General features: G+C 41.2%; 1 protein-coding gene across 1 annotated transcript in view; it reads right to left on the reverse strand.

Moving 5' to 3' along the window:
- SLC9A4 (solute carrier family 9 member A4) overlaps positions 1-12,052 on the reverse strand; it is a 67,046-nt gene extending 54,994 nt beyond the window's left edge. Inside the window, exons 1-2 of the mRNA XM_003922792.4 lie at positions 11,298-12,052; positions 5,678-6,141 (exon numbers count right to left, since the gene is read on the reverse strand). Of these exons, the coding sequence (XP_003922841.2) occupies positions 5,678-6,141; positions 11,298-11,553 (720 nt within the window). The 5' untranslated portion in view covers positions 11,554-12,052. The remainder of the gene's footprint in view (positions 1-5,677; positions 6,142-11,297) is intronic.
- Between the last annotated feature and the right edge of the window lie 9,128 nt (positions 12,053-21,180).

Genomic DNA, 21,180 nt, shown 5'->3' on the forward strand with positions numbered 1-21,180 from the left:
TATTTTAACCTCCTTCGCCTCATTGTCTTCATTCGTGAAGGGCACTTTTATTCATGAAGAGTTTATTTTATTAACTCCTTTAATTTTACCAAGGGCACTTGGTCATGCCTCAGTAAAATTAAAGGAGTTAATAAAATACTAACAAATGCAAAAGTGACATCGTAGCTGCACCTGTCTTCCTGCTGAGATTTTGGCCATGAGATTCAACTAGGGATATTGTTTATGCAATTTCCAAAACATCCTTTATTTTTTAAATAAAAACTTGTATATATTTAAGCTGTACAACATGTCTTGATACACACACACACACACACACACATACACTGTACACAAGGAAATAGTTTACTAAGGTCAAGCTAATTCTTGTATCCATCTCCTCACGTTGTAACCTTTTGTGTATGATGGGGGGTGAGGACACTAAAGCTATTTGGGTTTTGTCTCCCTCCTTTTGCCTACCATTAAGTGTGCATGTGTTCTGGTGATTAGTGTCATAACCTAAAATATTCAGCAAGAGGGAGAAATAAGTGGAGCAAGACATCTGGGGGATCAGATTCATCAGCATTTCGACTGTTGGGAGCAACCCCTTCTCTTTGGTGGGAAGGCAGCTCTTGGTGGGTGAAGATCTGCAGCATTGTCTGTCACATGTAACCCACAATCACAGGCCACCTTCTGGGTGACTCAGCTGCCTTGCTGAAAAGGCATGCTTGTGACTGCTGCCCCAGGAAGGCTCCTTCCTCAATGAAAGGGTGAGGTCAAGGCCCTTAGCTCAAAATACAACTGGACGGCAGCAAGTTCTAAATCTGGTCCTGGGGCTTCTCTGTTTTCACTTAGGGACCCAGCAGTGCCAGCGCACACTTAATACTCACTGTGCTGTGGGTGACCACAGAGTGGCCCAGGAGTGACGTGTGGGCAACCCCACGGAGCCAGTGCAACAGCAGCTCTGCCCAGCAGAGGTCACAACAGTGTCCTCAGCACTTACTCTGGTCACTTGAAAATTATAATTTTATCCTGAAATGATCATGCTTAAAAATGTCTCCCCCAAAGCAATTAAACTTTGGGGCAGTCAAACAGATGTTGCTAATAAAGAAACACCAACCAGAACCAAACCAAGCTGTTACTGGCTCTCCATGAAATCTAGAGATAACCCAGAGGGAAGTCAGATTCTCAAGTTCCAGGCAGGAGTCAAACGCTTTTTTTTTTTTTGTAATTGATAAAGACTCTTCTTTGGTAAGAACTTCTGTAGACTATATCATGGAGTTTTTGACAAAGAAAGAATGTGCTGTGAAAATTAAAGAGATGGTATTTACCATGTAGTTTCTTGATCTCTCTAATAATTTATGAAGGAGAGGTTGAATAATTGCCTCAGAATGGACTTCCAAGGGGTGGCCCTGGTCATATCACAGGTGAACACCCTCCAGGGCACTGTCAGTAGTGGGGGTGAGAGTAACCAAATAACACCCCAAAAAACTTGGATCTCAGTGAAATAAGGTTATCTCTGGGAGACTGCCTAGGAAATGAGCACATCATGGGTCAGAGGGGCTCCCTTTAAGAGATGGAATGGATTACCAGACAAAGACACTTACTCGTTTGTAGCAAAACTGAAAGTATGAAAGTATTCACAGAAGGAATGGGTTGGGGAAAGGGGATCTGAGAGACTGATCCAGTGCAGTCTGCCGAGATGGATACGGTCTTTGTTCTAGGCATGTCATCATTTTATATCAACATTTATCAGCTTCTCTCAACCTAAAAACAATAAATCTATAGTTCTCAAACTTCAGCAGTCAGCTGAGGTTTTAATAACACAGGTTCTTAGGTTTGACTTCCAGACAGTCTGGGTTGGAGGGTGTGAAATGGGATGGATATCTGAAGACTCATCAGGAACACCAGTGTGATGCTGAGACACATGGCCTGAGGACCAGACTCTGAAAAATGAAATCTCTGGATCCTATGGGAGTCTGGAGTCCAGGCTTCCCCGGCAGCTTCCTGACAATGTGGCCTTTTGTGAAGCTTGCCTACAAAGGTAGAATGCACCAGCCTGATGATTCTAGTTCCTACCCTCAACAGTTAGGAATTCCCATTATGAATAAATGATTTGACATCAGGTTTCATGTATGGGCCTTCTTTGCTTAGGAAATCCATAGGTATAGCTCAGATTATTTTTCTTTTTTTTTTTTGAGACAGAGTTTCGCTCTTGTTACCCAGGCTGGAGTACAATGACGCGATCTCGGCTCACCGCAACCTCCGCCTCCTGGGTTCAGGCAATTCTCCTGCCTCAGCCTCCTGAGTAGCTGGGATTACAGGCACGCGCCACCATGCCCAGCTAATTTTTTGTATTTTTAGTAGAGACGGGGTTTCACCATGTTGACCAGGTTGGTCTCGATCTCTCGACCTTGTGATCCACCCGCCTCGGCCTCCCAAAGTGCTGGGATTACAGGCTTGAGCCACCGCGCCCGGCCCAGATTATTTTTCAAAAGAGACTTTTCCTCACCTAAAAGATTTCACACACACACAAAAAAACTTATCTTGCTTGCCAGGAGAATTAGTAAACTGTAAATGGAAAAAAAAATTAAAAACAAAATGTTTGTATGTCTTTTAGTTAGACACAATCTCTGGAAGCAAAATATAAACTCCAGGAGCAACAAAAGAGTACATTTGTAGGTTTGACTATATAAAAGCTTAAAACTTTTATAGGGTAAAAAATACCATAATCTAAAAAATTTTAAATGACAAAATGGAAGAAAATATTTGGTTTTTATAGGACATTCAAAAGTTTAAAGGTAAGGTAACTTAATGAATTTCTACAAACCTTTTTTTTAAGCAAGTGGTCCCAAAGAAAAATGGGCAAGATGCAACATTTGCATATAAAAATTGGGATATGACATACTGATACTGAAAACTGTAATCACTGTTTAACTGAAATTTAAATTTAACTTGGGGTCCTGTAATTTTTTTTTTTTTTTTTGAGATGGAGTCTCACTCTATTGCCAGGCTGGAGTGCAGTGGCATGATCTCAGCTCACTGCAACCTCTGCCTCTTGGGTACAAGTGATTCTCCTGCCTCAGCCTCCCTAGTAGCTGGGACTAAAGGCACCCGCTACCACACCCAGCCAATTCTTGTATTTTTAGTAGGGATGGGGTTTCACCATTGGCCAGGATGGTCTCAATCTCTTGACCTTGAGGTGTACCCTCCTCAGCCTCCAAAAGGGCTGGGATTACAGGCAAGAGCCACCATGCCAGGCTGGTGTACTGTATTTTTTTAAGCTTGTCAACCCTGAAAGGATATGAGTTTTCAATTTACAGCATATGACACAGTAATGATTGGCAGTTGCTGAAAAGTTGCCTAATATTATCATGCAAATTAAAACAAACATGAGAAATCCTTTTAGCTCATGACATTAGAAAACATTAAGAAAACAATGTCCCTTGTCAGAGATACAAGAAAACATACATGCAATACTCTGTCTAAGGAAGTGAACACTGATTAAGGAAGTATAAGCTGATTAAGGATTTCTGGAAAATCTTAACAGCTGCGGTCTAGAGCTTGAAATTAAGGTTCAATATTATGTACTGCCTCGATATTTGGCAAAATTATGAAGACCTCAACTGGTCTACCTGCAAGTTTCCTTCCCAACTCCGCCACCTGAGTAAGATCCTCTAGCCAAACCACCCTCCTTATCCAGGATACCAGGCACAGTTCCTGCTTCTTCCTGAATAGAAGGGTTTAGGTCCCTGCCAACCTGCAAAATCATTCCAACTCCATGACTTCCTCCTGTGAGATCCAGGGAGCCCCTCACCCTCTCATTACCACAAAGCCTGCCTCCCACAGCTCCTGGTTGTTTATTGGTTTCCAAGTGCAGCCCCTGTGTGGCCCTGTAAGGCATGTGGCATCCTCCTCCCTTAGGCAGTCAGTATAGGTGACTGATAAACTGCTGTCAATCTCATCTGCCCAGTGTTGGGTGTCATGTGTTTGGCCATCTATAACCTTAGAGTGAGAATTTCTCATTTGCCAAGGAGGCAGAGAGGGGCTGATTAAAACAGTGGCACATTTTAACTTTTATTTCACTTCTAAGAAAATATCATGGAAAAAAACGAATGCAAAGAAGAGGCACGCAGAAAAAAAGCATATTCAGTAGGCATTTCAACCTTGCTTGTAAAAATGAAACATTGGAAACAACCTAAATAACCCACTCCTCAGGAAACTGTTAAGTAAGTTACTGTAAACTTCATCTAAAAAATACTATGTAATAGCTGAAAAGACATTAAAAAGAGGGCCAGGCATAGAGGCTCACCCCTGTAACACTTGCATTTTGGGGGGCTAAGGCAGGTAGATCACCTGAGTTCAGGTTGATGTCGCCCAGGCCAAAGGTCTTGACCTGGCAGATGAGGTAGAGGGAGAAGCCAATGCCCAAGGCATTGACCAGGGCCCCTAGTACTGCCCACCACAGGATGGAATACAAAAACTTAGCTGAGTGTGGTGGTGGGCACCTGTAATCCCAGCTATTTGGGAGGCTGAAGCAGGAGAATCACTTGAACCCGGAAGGCAGACCTTGCAGTGAGCTAAGGTTGTGCCATTGCACTCTCCAGCCTGGACAACAAGAGTAAAACTCTGTCTCAAAAAAAAAAAGAAAGAAAAGAAAAAGAAAGACACAGAATTTTAAGACTTTTTATAACTAAGCAATACATATAACCCACCCACTTTATATTAAAAAATACAGCTCACACACACATCAAATAATAAAAGATTTGCAAAAATGTTATATATGCGTTTAACAAAGACCCAAAGGAAAAGGCCAAGCAGATAAAAGTGGTTGCGTCTTGCACAGAGGAGGTGAGGGCAAGCAGAAGCTTTTGCGTTTCATGCTATATAGTTTTGTACTATTTGACTCTTACAGTGAAAATGTATTACAGCATTACTTATATGCTGTGACAGAAATTTAAAAATAAGAAACGTATGTATGAAAATCTTCCTGTCTAGCAGTTGCTGAAAGTTTGTAGTCATTAACGAAATTGAGCAACGGGACTAGCTAGTTCTCAATATTCCACACCCCTAGCCTACAGGCACCCCCTGGGCCTTAATGCTAGATGTTGCTCAAGCCTCTAAGTCCTTCTCAGTTTCCTGCCAGAAAGACTCATAAGCAAAAACGCCTGGTTCACGTTTTCCATACAAGTCCTGCAACTGAGTGATACACAAACTAACACATTTTCACAAATCTTTTGTCATCTCTTCCCGGACGCTTATCTTTTATTTAACCTAATAAATGCAGTCTGTTAAAACCGCAGATAAAGGGAATGAGAGTGAGGTCCGATGATGGAGAGAAAATAAAAACATCAGCTTCCGCTTTAGCTAGCCTGAAAGCCCAGAGGGGCCATTAGCAACGGTTTCTGTTTGCTAAGTGAAAAACTACGTTTAACTCAAGAATGATACTTCTCTCTCCTTTTCCACGCTTTAAAGAAACGAGTGGGCTTGTGAATGGCAGGCAGTGTGAGTGAGCGGTTATGGAGGCCATGCGGATCCTAAGGAAATGGACCAGAACTCGGGCCGCACCGCGCGGACTGAAGCTCATCCCTGCCCTGCAGCGGCCGAGCCACCCCGGAGCCCGCCCCACGGCCTCCGGTCCCCAGCCCCACCTCGACCCCTCATCTCCCCAGGAAGCAGGAACGGACACCTGGCGCCTCACCACAGTAATGCCGTCATTGAGCAGGGCCTCCCCAAAGATCATCATGTAGAGCTGCTCGTTCACGCTGGCCTCCTCAAACACGGCCAGCACGGCCACGGGGTCCACCGCCGAGATGAGGCTGCCGAACAGCAGGTTCTGCAGCAGGCTGACGTCACCCAGGCCAAAGGCCCGGACCTGGCAGATGAGGTACAGGGAGAGGCCGATGCCCAGGGCGTTGATCAGGGCCCCTAGTACCGCCCACCACAGGATGGAGCCGATGTTCTCAAAGAAGGGCCGGGTAGGCATGAAGTAGCCGCCCTCCAGCACGATGGGCGGCAGTAGATACAGGAAGTAGATGCTGGAGTCCATGACCGGAGGCGATTTGTGGTCGGTGCCGAAGATGATGCCGCCCACCAGGGCCCCCACCAGGATGAGCAGGCAGCTCTCCGGCATGAGGCCCGGCAGCCTATGGTAGAGGTGGAAGCCTGCGGGACAGCGGAGAGCAGGGTTAGGTGTTTGCAAACGAAACGGTTCTGGGTGTACGTGAGGTCCTTTAAAGGCGGGCAGACAGAACCACGGGCAAGCTGGCTGGCATCTCAGCCTCAGCGTCCCATCTGTAGCAGGAACCGGTAGCGCCATGAGGGTCGTCAGTAAGATCAAATAAGTAACATGCCCAGCGCAATGCAGGTCACAGAGGCATTCTCAGCCAGCGGCCCCCTCCTCCATCCTCCTTCCTACTTTCCCATCTTACAGGGATCTGCGAGGGTGCATGCGGGAAAAGGAGAAACGAGGCTGAAACTTTTGCGCTGGTGCACGCCCAGCTTTCAAGCTTATGCAGAATCTATCACAGCCACCAAAACCTCAGCTTATTCCAAACTTAATCTGACCTCATTCCCCTCTTCACCAAACACATACACAAAAATTACAAGGCCTTTATTTTATCTCCTATGTTTAACCAATGACATTGCCATCTGGTCGGCCACTGAAGAGGAAAATCAGGTTGCGTTTTCATGAGTGACTCTTATACAATCAATTCTGTATTCATTTATGTCATGACTGTCATTCCCTACCCCCAAAATCCATCCCCTCCTCTCCATATCTTTGGCCACTGCCTTTATTTAGAGCAGGCATCCCCAAACTTTTTACGCAGGGGGCCAGTTCACTGTCCCTCAGACCGTTGGAGGGCCGTCATATACTGTGCTCCTCTCACTGACCACCAATGAAAGAGGTGCCCCTTCCTGAAGTGCAGCGGGGGGCCGGATAAATGGCCTCAGGGGGCCGCAGTTTGGGGACACCTGATTTAGAGTCTCCCCATTTCTCATCCTAATGATTGCATTGTCTTCCTGACCTCCAATCTCACTCTTGATCCCCCAAGCCATTCCACACTCTACTGCCAGATGATTTTTCTACACCACGGGTCTCTGATTGTCTCAGTTCCCACCTAAGATTCTGAAGGCACAGAAAGCATCTCCTGGATTGTAAACAGGGGATATTAGTTGAGCCTCACTGTGCAAAGATTACTGTTAAGTACCACCAGGTAGAAGACCAAAGAGGTAGACAGCTGCAATTCCCATGGTTAATAAAGTTTTTGAAACAAGACATAAACAAATAAGAAGATGACATGTACGTATATAGTGAAGGGTATACTGAACATATCATCAGACCTGGTGAGAGATCAGAGCTCAGCAGATCACCATGGGGTTCTCTCCATCTCCCACACGCTCTGCATTATCTTCATGTAGCCTGCATTCAGCCAGGCAAAGGCCTTGCCACTCTTCAGGCCTCTTTCTTATCTTCTTATTCTATTGTCACTGCTTGGATTGTCCTTTTCCTTGATGCCTTTAAGTCCTGCTCATCCTCTGAGGCTTAGCTTTCCCTAGCTTCTTCCTGAGTTCATATCTTCCTCTGAATTCCTATTAATAAAACATTTTATCTGACTCTGTTTAATAACAATGATCCCTGTCTACTATTTTTTTGTGCATGATTCATGTCCCCCACTAATCTGGAAACTCCCTAAACTCAGGCAGAATGATTTACATCTTCATATCTCCCCAAAGGCTTGGCACGGTATTTTGTCCACAATAGCTGGTCTACTTGCTGAAAGCTTCTGCTAAGTGTATAAATGAATGAATAAACAGTTAAATGTTTATCAGATAAGCTTTTTCATGAGAAGAGATTGAATAGGTTGTCGCAGAATGGTGAGAATTTGCATATTTGGATAACAGAATGGGAGACATTTTGGGGGGGGGACAACAAGAGTGAAAGAAGAGAGGGAGAAATGGACTAGCCAGATATCTGACATTCACTGAGGGAGGGAATCCACCCAGCTGGAGCAATCTTTGAATTGGGAAAAGTGTCAGAAGACTTGGAAGATGATTTTGAGACAAATAATAGAAGATCTTGAATTCAAACTTAAGGATGATGGTGGACTCCCAGCCACAGGCCATGGGGAGCCAGCAAATGTCTCCTTGGGAATTAGTAGATTCAGCCATCCAAAGATGGTGTGGGCTTCTCTGGCCATGGCTTTGAGCTTACTCGTTCACCATAAACAAGCAAGTTAACACAACGGGTATAATTATCACCAAGGAATCGGATCATCCCCACTTTCACTTGGCTTCGGGGTCAGTGCAGGTACCTCTTCTGGAGCACTGAACTCTATTTTCTAATAACTACTTATTTCTCCATTTCCTCTTCCTCCTCTTTATTCTCCTTCTTTCTTCTCCTTTTTTCCTCCTCCTTCTCCTTATCTATCTCCTCCTTTTCTTTCTCCTTACCTTTTCCTATCCTTCTCTTCCTCCTTCTTCTTCAGTGAGTGCTTATTTTAACCAAACTTAACTTTTTTAAATATATGAAGGAGGTGGAAGAGCCCATAGAGTGATTTTCTCAGGCCCTCTGGCTCCCCAGTTTGGCCCTGCTTTCAGGGATCCAGTTTCCTGAAATGGATTCAACATTTACCTGCCTTAAGCCAAGTTGCACTTGACACAGCTGTAGCAGGAAGAGGCCACACATCCGTAAGTAGGGCCCTGTAAAGGGAAATGCTGCATGCCTTTCACATTTTAAAGCTTCTCCCTTTCACGATGGACAATAGAGTCAATCACTTAGAATTCAGAGTATCAGTCCTTAGAACTTAAATTGACACAAATATTGAAAGTCCTGTTTGAAAGTCAAAGAAGACCCTACAATACAGTTCCTCCCAAAGATTCACGGAGCATTCATCTGTGATGTTCTAGGACACGGAACCGAAGTAGAAGATAAACCACAAAGTCTGAGGTGGCTTTGTGTTATCTTTGTTCTACATTCTCTTTGTTTTATAAATGAATAATTGCATGCTTTTAAAAGGACGGGGGGAGGGTTTTGATGTTTTTCTGTCAGTGTGTCTATGGGTAGTAAGTACTAAATTAACCTGTCTTCCCCATTAGACCAAGTCCCTTGAGGTGAGGGATCATGGTCATTTCCACGTATTTCATGGGTGCTCAGAAAATGTGCCTTGATAGAAGGAGGAACAAAAGAATGAATCATTATAATGATTATTAATTTTATTCTGATTCACATCTTATATTAGAATCTTTAGAAACCCATATGAATTCCTTAAGTGTTAAAATTTGAAATAATCATTATTATTATTTTGGCCCTAGTAAATACGCCCTTATACATAAATCTACCAGCCTAGTACTTGGCACATAATATATATTCAATAAATATGGCCTTTTTTCTCTTCACTCCTCATGTCCATATGGAATATAAAAATAATCTAAATTCTTCAAGACTGATTAATATGAAATTGTATTTGATAAGCATGTGCTGATATCCTACTCTTTTTTCCTAAAGTATGTTAAGTTACATCATGAAAATCAAGAACATTTAAAACAACAGTTCTATGAACAATCGTATTTTCACAGTGCTCTTCATTCCTAGACAGAATGAACCTGGATACATACAATCCCTCTAGAACAGGCGTCCCCAAAGCCTTCAGGCCGCATGCGGCCCCCTGAGGCCATTTATCCGGCCCCCTGCTGCACTTCAGGAAGGGGCACCTCTTTCATTGGTGGTCAGTGAGAGGAGCACAGTATGTGGCGGCCCTCCAACGGTCTGAGGAACAGTCAACTGGCCCCCTGTGTAAAAAGTTTGGGGACGCCTGCTCTAGAAAGCAAGCTAGGTTTTACACAAATATAAAACCAAGACAAAATGCACCCTTACTGCATTTAGATGTTTATTGATAGACACAGCAACTAGCTAGTCCGTGACAGGATGTTTCCTCGTACTTAGATGGACTTGAGCCATTTCTGTGAAGAGGAAGCCAGGTTGTGGAGTGGGGAGCAGGGAGCGCAGAATCGCTAGCATATTGTTTTAAAAGGAAAACTCAAGTACCAAGTAAGATCACCTTGAATATAATCATACAATTCACGAAAGATGTTAGGCTTCTCTGAACTGGGAATGTTATCCATTTGGAAAGCCATTTTTACTCGAATACCTCTTAAAAATCATGTAAGACCCTTTGTGTAACTTAATCACTGAACAAATAGCACAAGAGTTCTTCAAACTAACAATTCCTATTTAATCTTCACGCTTTACTAGCTCAAAATGAATAGCAGTTATAAAGGAGAGTCTAAAGAAGACACTGATACCAGTGTCCCCAACACTCATGGGGAGGGAGCTAGGTGAATAGACAGAGCCCACGGAAGGTAACTGCCAGATCTCAAGGTTCAACCCACATTTCACACCCATCCTAGAGAACATATACCTATATACATAAATGAGAATCAAAATGTTTCATAGATTTGATCTCAGCAAGGCAATCTACATACTTAACATAAAATTTATAGCTGAGGCAAAGGAGACATTGTGCTTACACTTGAGATAATTGTATTAAGTTTCCACTTTGGAGTAAGGCGGTTTTAAAGAGACAAGGGGTGCAGTTAGGGATTAAGTAATCACAGAGTGTAACCATCTCTTTGGATTTTGACACAAAGATCCCTTGATTGGAATTTAATCTACTCACTTGGATACACATTAGTTCACAAAGGAAACTAGAGATACCTCACTGGCCCCATTTGGCTTCGTTGTAAACTGATACTTTACAGACGGATATCATCTTATATGGCCCCACATCCCATCACTGAGTGATATGAGTTGCCTGTGGTTTTCTTATTCCTTGCTTTCTGTCAATTTGCAAGAAGCATATGCTACTTCTAAAGAATAAACAATGGGGTCATTGATGAAGCCCACAATTACACAGCCAAGAAAATTTTACAGGAGAAACATTATGTGGTTCCTGAAATTTCCACCTTGCATCATGCCCAGGTTTACATGCTTTATTCTCTATATTTTTAAAGCATAGAATCTGAGAGTTTTCTATGTCAATAATGTCAGATGGTTGTCACCCTAAAATGAGAAGAAACCAACACAGTCCAGGACCCAGAAGTATGCACTTAAATTTCAAAGCACAATCCTGAAGCATTACTTAGCTTAGTAAAAAGCAGTTATGACTTTCCCTTGACTGAGGGGAAGATAATTTTTAATGTAATAGCAGTAACAATTAAAATCCTTTTAGCCCAGTATCTGTAAGGCATCTTCACATTCACTATCTTATGTTAAAAAAAGAAAAAAACAAACTCACCAAACCAGGTGTTTAAGGACTTACCTATTTTTGCAAGGGACGCTAGAAGTATCCAGAGAGTGACCTCATAAGGAATTTGCACATAGTCATAATCCAGTTCAAAAACAGATATCCTTTCATCTGGCTCTGAGCTGGAAGTGGCAAACCAAGCGTCAGGTGCATGCTGAGCAGTGGAATTTGCAGATTCATTAACATCAGAAGATGCTTTAGAATACTCAAGAGCCATTAGCAGTAGCAAACAATTCCAAGGACTGAAAGTCACGAACATCTGCAGAGCCATTCTTGTGGGCTTCTCCTACTTACACCCCTGTGTGTGGATATATGTCACACATCTGAAGTTGGAGAGGCTTCTAGGGAGTGTCTGCATCCACCTGGATCAAAGGTAATACAAGTACATCCCTGAGTCCTTCCAAGAAGATTCCGAGTGTGTTACTGAGCTCTGCATGTAGATGCTCTCTAATCTTCTTTAAACCATTTGTGTTCAGGCAACTCAGCTTCCAACTCACAAGTAGTTATTCAATAGACTTGTTAATAAGTCCATGGAGTTACCTGGAGGACCTCCATCCGATCATGGCTTGAGCAATTTATAAAAGGAATAAAAATCTCTCCAGTTAAAGCTGTTTTCTCATTTCATTGCATTTGTGTTGTGGGTGAAAATTCAAAAGCATACCATAGTGCTCATTCCACAGATCGCTGGCGTCCTTCTGATGAGGAAAGGAACCCTTCCCTCTCTGTCAGATACCAAGAAGGAACTACCTGTTCTGCACCTGTTCCTTCTCTCCTCCCCCGTCCTCTCGTTTGTTTTGAATGGCCAAGGCTTCAGGTAGCTCTTGAACTATACTTAATTACTTGTTCTGATTTGACTTTTGTAATGAAATCCTTTCTCTAAGTGTTCTCTGAAGGTCACACTGCTGACACCTAGTGGGCACCTGCAATACAACACCCTTGACACATTTAGTGGTGACTATTAAGGTGACCATGAAATTATCCAAACCAGGACAATTTGGGGATAAATAATTAATAATTATGCCAAGCTGTAGGCACAAACCAGAACTGTCCTGGTGAATTGTGTTATATGGTATTTATACATGAGGAAGAAGGAGGATGAGAAAAAGGTGGTAACAAGGATGGTAGCAAACACTGAAACTTTTGCACATTATCAGACTCCGCGAGCAATCATTCACAAAAGGAATGAAGTTCCAGCTCCCTACGAACTTTACACTGTAATTTTTTAAAAACAAGAAGCCAAAGAACAAATTCCATAAATACATCTAAATAGCTGGATTTGTAAAACTCCATGGCACATCCAGATTTTCAATTTAGAAAAAAAAAAAAAAAATGTTATTGAAAAGAAGCAGCACCATAGAGTGTTGATTAAAGAATTTTGAGATGATTTTTATGAGCCTACTTCTTGCTCTTCTATTTGCGGCCAGGTGACTTCAGCGAAGTTAATCACCTTTCAGAGATTCCTTACTTGAAATGGGGAGACAAATATCTGCCTCATTGAGTGGCTAGGAACATTAAATGACATAAAGCAGGTAAAGAATTTGGCATATAATTGGCACTTAAAGATTAGTTTTTATTTTAAATTATATTTCTTTTTCTTATACAATAATATACAACACTTTTTCAATGATTACGGATATTCAGTAAAAAATCAGAATAATACACCATCCATATACTACCTCAACATCTCTTTTACATCAAACTGCAAGATTATTTGTGTTTTGTTTTTTTTCTTAGTTCATATTAGTGACTGCAGGAGATTCCCCCCCACCCAACACACACAAACACACACACACACACACACACACTCACACACACAGACACACGCACACTCAGCAAAGAGCACTGGAAAATTGAGAAAGGAATGGTTGAGAAGGGTTAACACCTAGATGCAAATTTATATGAGGCAATAGAATTAAAATTCACAGATGAATTTTTTTCTTTTTCCTTCAATTTGACTCCAAAATAGATTGGATTCAGTCACTGAGACAAATCAGGTGGACGACAAGCAGGGCACCCATATTGAGTTAATTATTTTTTTTCTCAAAGAATATATGAATTTATTTTCAGAGAAAGCTGCTTTATAATATGCATTTTATTTTTATTTGAATTTTTATTGTACTTTTTTTTTTTTCTAAAAAGAAATGAGGGAGTAAGTCTCCCATAGTGCCTTGCGAAAAGACCAAAACTAAAAATCAGAAAACTTATGTACTCAGATACTAATTGTAAGGCTGGTTGCCTCGCCAGGGAGTTTGAACACGCCCATCTCCCTCCCCGCTTGAAAATTACATTATCAGAATATGCCCATCATCTAGCTCTGCCTTGGAAATCCCCTCTGCGCTCAGCACTTAGCCCGCTCACCGGAAATCCCACCTACCTACCAATAGCAGCTCACCCCATCCACATCCTGTTTCTCCAAATCCAACTGAATGCCTTCACTCCCTATAAAACCCCACTCCTAAGAGGAATCACAGGCAACTTCCCTGGCCCTTTTCCCTGGGACCACAGAACCTCGCCTGGGAGCGTAATAAATTGGCATCTAATTTTCTTGTGCTGGCCTCGGTCTCCTCGTTTTTAACTCGACAGTAAACCTTTAGAGAATAAACTTTATACTAATTATCTAATTGGCTTTGGAAAATTACCTGTTCAAGTCTTAGTTTTCTCATCTAGAAAATATAGATGCTGTCCATACTTGGTAGCTTTTTCCTGCTCTAAAATTCCAAATTCTGTGGGTATATGGCAACTCGTTTAGCCTTATGATCACCTGATGGCTGATAGTCCAGTCCCTCTCAGTGTAAGAATGCCAATCTCGTGAGGATGGCAGGAGAACAACTTAAGCTCTGCCACCGTCTACTAACTTGTAGCAGCCCACTTCATCAACCATTGGCATCGCTTCCACTCATGTAGTTCTTTCCCACAGATTGTCTGAACGTTCTTTCTAAAATGCTTTCTTAATATAAGCTCCCCAGTAAAGTGTATGTGAGACAAAGCTTCCACGAGAGGTGCAAACCAAAGGCAGCAAAAGTGATGGGAAAGGGGGAAGAAAGGAGAAGCTCTTCCAAAATGGCAGCATGAGAAGCTCCTTAGACTCTCTCCCTAGTGAAACAACTATAACTGGTGAGATTATTAAAAATCAAAAGCAACCAACCAGTCTCTGGAAATTGTCCTAAAAGCAGACAGAAATGGAAACAAATCTTCTAAATATTGGTAAGACCTGAAGGCATGACCTGTTTTCTCTACCCAACCCTCAGCTCAGTGTGAGAAAAACTCTATTCTGGACGAATGTAGTCAAAAGGACAGGACTCCCTCTAATCTCAGATCCCAGTTTAGGACTACAGTTTCTACCCAGAAAAGTCAGGCTGTCAGTATATGTAACCAAACTCTGCCCTACCCCCTCAGCAATCCGTTGAACAAACTTGATTGCAGGCAAGTGTAACTGAAAGATCCGTTCTTCCAAACAGCCCCACTCATAGGACTGAAATTACTCCAGAAACAGCAAACTAGGAATACTGGACCCCAATAACTCTCAACTTGCTCCTAAGACTGAGTTTTCACAACAGGGGAAATAAACCAACACGACAAGTGGCTACCGCCCCAGTCTAGCATATTACTCACACACCAGGGGTATCACTCCAAGAGAAGCAGGTAACTGTCTCTGTCCCCATCTCCAGAATAGTGGAACAGAGGTTCTGCAGAGGAGAGGAGAGAGGCTATAGAACAGAAAACCTATAGCTAACTCTAAGTAGACTCACTTTATTTGAAACAAAGTATAGAGATGTTGAAGCCTAAGGGCACTGTCAACAGCAATGAAGATTTAGGTTGTAAGCAAGGAAGAGAAGCTAGTAGCTCCAGGATTGCAGTAAGTTAAAGGGTAGACCTACTAGAAGTTTAACAGAACAACCAGAAAAAGACACGATTGAAAAGAACCCTCCTGAGGTATAACATGTCTCAAAGACTGGCCTCAAAGATGACCATGCAAAGGGGCCTGACTTAATTGGATCAGACTGTGAAGTAATTTATGACTCAAGGCATTGGGTATTGTTGAAAACCATAGGCCATTTCTGCCGGCAGTTACTGGAAGCTAACAGTTAAGTGTGATCGATACAACAGACCAACCAGAAGCTTAACAGATCAGTGAAAGTCAGAGAAGCCCACTAAAACCACTGTTATTCTAGGGGGTGTGAGAGAGGGCTTAGGGGGATTATGAGCATGCCCCAGGCTTCATTGGCTAAGGAGCAATATAAAAAGCTGCAAAGGAAAACAGAATTTGCTGAAATTGTCCAGCCAAGTCACTAAACGCAACAGCAAACAATTAAGCAGCAACAAGCCCTGGAGTTGGGGGAAGGGGAGAAAGCAGCATCAAGAATTGCTACAAGATAACTTCTAAAATGTCCCGTTTTTAGGCAGAAAAAGTTCCGAGACTACATACAGTCTACAGAAGTCACATTTTAGTTTCAAAGATACCAGTAGATTGAAAGTAAAAAATGGGAAAAGATATATCACAAAAACAGTATGCTAAGAGAGCTTGAGTGGCTTTACACAGACACAATAGGCTTTAAAATAACAAATGTTACTAGAGATAAAGAGAGACATTTTTAAAAAAGAGGTGTCGATTCATCAAGAAATCATAACAACTCAAACTTATGTATACAAAGTGGGATTTATCCCAGGAAAGCAAGATTGGTTTAACATATAAAATTATTTCATATAACATGTATATGAATAGAATTAAAGCAAAACCACATGACCATTTTAACAGACTGAGAAACACATTTGACAAAATCAACCACCTTTTATTTCCAAAACACTCCACAGGTCAGGAATGGAAGGAGACTTCCTCAACATGATAATGGACAGCCAACATCATACTTAATGGGGAAAGACCTAAGTACATTTCTCTGAAAGAACAGGAACAAGACAAGGATAGACACTGTTTCTATTTCCATTCAATATTATGCTAGAACTGCTTTTAGTCAGGGCATTTAGAAAATGAAAAAAAAATAAAATAAAAGGCATTCAGATGGAAGGAAAAATGTAAAACTATTTTCACTTGCATGATCTTTTAAATAGATTATCCTAAAATATTTAAGTAGAATATCCTAAATAATCGAGTAAAAAACTATTAGGTACAAGAAATGAGTTCAGCAAACTTGTGTGATATGAGATCAATATGCAAAAACAAAGTATTTTATAGTGACAATGAATAAAACAAAATTGACTTAAGCAAACAATGCCATTTATAATAGCATCGAAACACAAAATTCTTAGGAACAAGTTTATCAAAAAAGTATCACACTTGTATTCTAAAAAAATTGTTGATTTTAGTTAAAGAAGATCTAAATAAATGGAAAGATATCTCTGTTAATGCATCAGAAGACTTAATATTGTTATGTAGGTGACAGTCTCATAAATGAACTACAGATTCAACACAATCTCTACCAAAGTCTTGGGTTTCTTTTCTCCTTTTTCAGAAATTGACAAGCTGGTCCTGAAATTCATATATAATATGCCCAACAAATCTTATTAAAAGAAGATCAAATTTGGAAAACGGATACTTCCCAAATTCAAAACTTACTACAAAACTAGAATAATCAAAATAATGAGACGCTGGCCTAAGAACAGATGTAGAGAACAATAGAACAGGATGGACAGCTCAGAAATCCTTTTCTTTTATGGTTAATTGATTTCTGACAAGTGTGTCAGGACAGTTCAATATATAAAGAATACCCTGGTGTTGGAACACATGATGTTCATTTGCAAAAGAATAAAGATGAAATTAATAAAATTAATTAATACAATTAAATGAGTTAATATTCATAGGGTGCTTACAATAGTGTGTGGCACATAGAAAGCACTAAGTAATAAAAAGCAGGGAGAGGATGAAATGGGAATAAGCAGGACTTCCATTCATTCAACTGATGTGCCGAATGTGCTGTCGTCTATCCTGGGAATAACAGGAAAGAAAAAGATGCCTCAGTTAAAAGAACACACTTGTGTTGTGCAGGCTTCTCTGACTAGAAAAAGGATGCAGACATTTAGGAAGGGTCAGGACAATTGATAAGAGGAAGACGTATAGTTGGAGCTTCGTAGTTATTTGAAACCAAATTCGTCTTGATGTGTCTACATGGTAATATGATCTAAATAATAATTATCCATCACTTAATTTCTTGGAAGTGATCCATTCACAGGTGCGCCAGAGTATCACAGGGTGCTGGGCACTTTCCTGTCTGTATTTGTGATGGTGAAGGGAAAAAATAAACAGTTTTCACTTGCAAAGCAGAGAGTTAAAAGAATCATCCTGGAATTTCAGGTCAGCAGCAAGCTATTGGATCACTGACAGTTTTGATAATTATTCAAATAACTGTATTGGTTGTAGAAACTTGACCTTTTCTGACCTGCCTTCCTGTTCCCTTGTTGGTGCCAATCCCAACAATCCCTGTGGTTCTTGTCATCTGCTCTTAGATACCCTCTCACACATAGAGCCCAATGGCAGGGAAGGAATAGCCAGATATCCTCTCCAACGGATGCCTTATAATTTAGGTTGCCATATCCTGTCTTCCCTCCTGGGACTAATTGAAGGTGGTACACACTGCAAGGGAATCTCCCATCCCCCAGGGTTTCAGCTGTGTACAGACAGAAGAGGCGCTGAGGGTTCATTCTTCCCTTTTTACCCTCGGTTTTCTAGAGGCAACTTTTGTTTTAGAGAAACTCTAAAAGAGAAAAAGAAAAAGCAGAACTGTCACTATATTTTACACATGATGAGTTAGAAAGTCATCTCTAAGAATAGTTTTCAACAAAGTATTAGCACACCTGTTCTTCCCTCCCGTAAGTAACGTGTCATAGCTGACTTTACCAGAGAGTATTTGTGTAGCACTCTGAGTCTAAAGTATCTGTTGGTTGTCTCTGAATTCTTGTTATTTTGTCAGGGCTCAAATTTATATTCTTTTTTAGGAAGAATGAAAAAGAGTAGTGATAGAGAATTGGTCAATGCTGTCCAGAAAGACAATTTGCTTTCCAAGACCATAGCTAGCAATTAAGCTGGATGGCCTTGGATCAAGTTCTGGTATATCATACCCCTAAATTGAAAGCCTGTGTCTTAAGCTGGAGAGAAGTCAAAAGCTATGACCCTGCTTTCAGGACAGAAAGCTGAGCTCTGTCTCTGCCCTGCAAAATCAAACTTCCACTGCTCAGAGAGAAACAGAGGAGGTTGGTAAAGGGTAAAATCAAGTCCAAGAGATCCCCCAATATGGAAGGAGAGGGTAAATACCACAATGTAGTGTGGGTGGATGGGGTGGACATGAATGTAAGCTTTGTAACAAGACAGATCTTCATACCAGAGTTAATGTCACATTCTTACAGTTCTTTTATAGTAGCTTTCCTAAGGGAATACAAATTTTGCAAGAGGAAAAATTTGAAGCTGTGTGAACTGAGGACATCTTAAACCTCTTTCAGTCTCAGCTACTTTATCCACAATGATGATGATGATGAGGGTGCGTATCCTAAAGATGCTTGAGGATTAGGTGAAGTGACACATAACAGAAAGAAAAATGCTTAGTACAGAATTGATACTAGATTAGTATTAGATTCATTTTATTTCAAGGTGATTATAAACTCCATATAGGGAAAAGCCTAATATCCCTCAGTATTCTATAATACTTCCTAATAAGTTACTTGTAAACAAGACATCCTAAATTTATTGGATGTTTAAAATAAGACAGTGAGGTGGTTAAAAATGAAATGTGTCATCTTTCTGTATTTACCCACATTGTCACCAGTCACCACTGTTTAGAAAACGAGTCACAGGGCTAGTAGAACTCAGACTAAAAAGGCTGAGCTAGCAACTGTATCCTCCCTAAACTTTCCTCTTCATTCCAAGGGCTAATCCTCTCCCACTTCTACCCCAGTCAACCCACCATCACCAGCACCTATGTTAGGAATGCCTAGTTTGTCTGTTTTTCCTCTCCTCTTTATAAAATGACTATTTTTCTTTTTTATTTTATTTTATTTTATTTTATATATATATATATATATATTTTTACTGCATTTTAGGTTTTGAGGTACATGTGAAGAACATGCAGGATTGAGTCAGTAGAGTGAATCGGCAACCAACAGAATGGGGAAAAATATTTGCAGTCTACCCATCTGACAAGGGGCTGATATCCAGAATTTACAAAGAACTAAAGCAGATCTACAAGAAAAAAACAAACAAGCCCATTCAAAAATGGGCAAAGGATATGAACAGATACTTTACAAAAGAAGACATACAGGAGGCCAACAAACATATGAAAAAATGCTCATCATCACTGGTCATCAGAGAAATGCAAATCAAAACCACATTGAGATACCATCTCACACCAGTTAGAATGGCGATCATTAAAAAATCTGGAAACAACAGATGCTGGAGAGGATGTGGAGAAATAGGAACACTTTTACACTGTTGGTGGGAATGTAAATTAATTCAACCATTGTGGAAGACAGTGTGGCAATTCCTCAAGGACCTAAAAATAAAATTACTATTTTTCTTTCTTTCCTCAATTAAATTCCTATTCCCTTAAGGGGACCATGACACTGGATTTTGAGAAACACTGATTCACCTTAAGGCAGGTGGATAACATGTACTGACATTGGGAAGAGGCTGCTTTTGTTAGCAGAAGAATTGCTGATAGATACTCAGGCAATTTAGAAACATGGACGTGCCAAACATAAGCCAGTGAGATGTGAGTGACACGGTGGACCAGAGGAGATTGCAGTTTTCTCCTTTACTCAGGCTTCAAGGATATGATTGAGTGTGGAGGAAGGCAGCTGAACTTTATTTACAATTAATCTTCAAAGAACCAACTCTCATGACAGTAACCACTGTCACCTCTCATTTTCTATGATTCAGTCCAGGTAAACCTATTCCTCCTTCAAGGCTTCTGCCTGCTTCATATCATCTCCAGCATCACACACCCAGGGAAGCTTGGGAACTGTATTAATTTGCCCAGGGTCTTATAACAAATTACCACATGCTGGGTGACTTAAACAATAGACATGTATTTTCTCATGGTTCTGGAGGCTGGGAAGTCCAAGATCAAGGTGGTAGCTGATTAGGTTTCTGGTGAGGCCTCTCTTCCTGACTTGTAGACGGCTGTCTTCTTGCTCTATCCTCACATGGACTTTTTCTGTGCAAGCTAGTGTGACAGAGAGAGAATCTCTAGTGTTTCTTCTTGTAAGGGCAATAATCCTTTTGGTCCAGGGTCCTACTCTTATTATCTCCTTAACTTTACCTCCTAAAGACGCTATCACCAAAACACAGTTACACTGCAGTTAGAGGTTAGGGCTTCAACATGTGCCTTTTAGGAAGATGTAATTCAGTCCATAGAAGAAATCTTCAGAGAATTTTTCACTTCCTGGCTCTGGCTCCCTGTGATGAAGCTAGTTGTGACCTATAAAATAATTTGTTCTTTTTGTTGTCTCAATTGGCAGAAACTGTTTTCTTTGGTACTCTATTAGAACAGAAGGTATATCTGCCAATATCCCTGGTACAAGACGCTTCCACAGGTAGCTTTTAACTTTTTAAATCTGTTCTTTGTTACAAGACAGAATTTATGTCCCCTAATGATATAACGCTCATGATTATCGGCCTTCAGCAAAGGGAGGGTTTTTGAGGAAACACTGGAGAGACTCTCCAAAGGTCCATCTGTATTAAATCATTAAAATGAACTGCTTATCCCAGAAAGCTCTGCTGCAGAATTGATCCTGTAGCTACCAGCTGGGTGGCCACTGAAGCAGAGGCCAGCAAGCATTTCTGTACCAAGCTGCCAAAGTTGCCTCAGAAGGAGAGAGCAAGATTCTAAACCTCCACATTTAGTTTCCCCCAATGCTTTAAGTTGAGGCCCAGATAAATTTCTCCACCTCTTTA

Source organism: Saimiri boliviensis, chromosome 1 (assembly GCF_048565385.1).
Source record: "Saimiri boliviensis isolate mSaiBol1 chromosome 1, mSaiBol1.pri, whole genome shotgun sequence".
NCBI lineage: Eukaryota > Metazoa > Chordata > Mammalia > Primates > Cebidae > Saimiri > Saimiri boliviensis.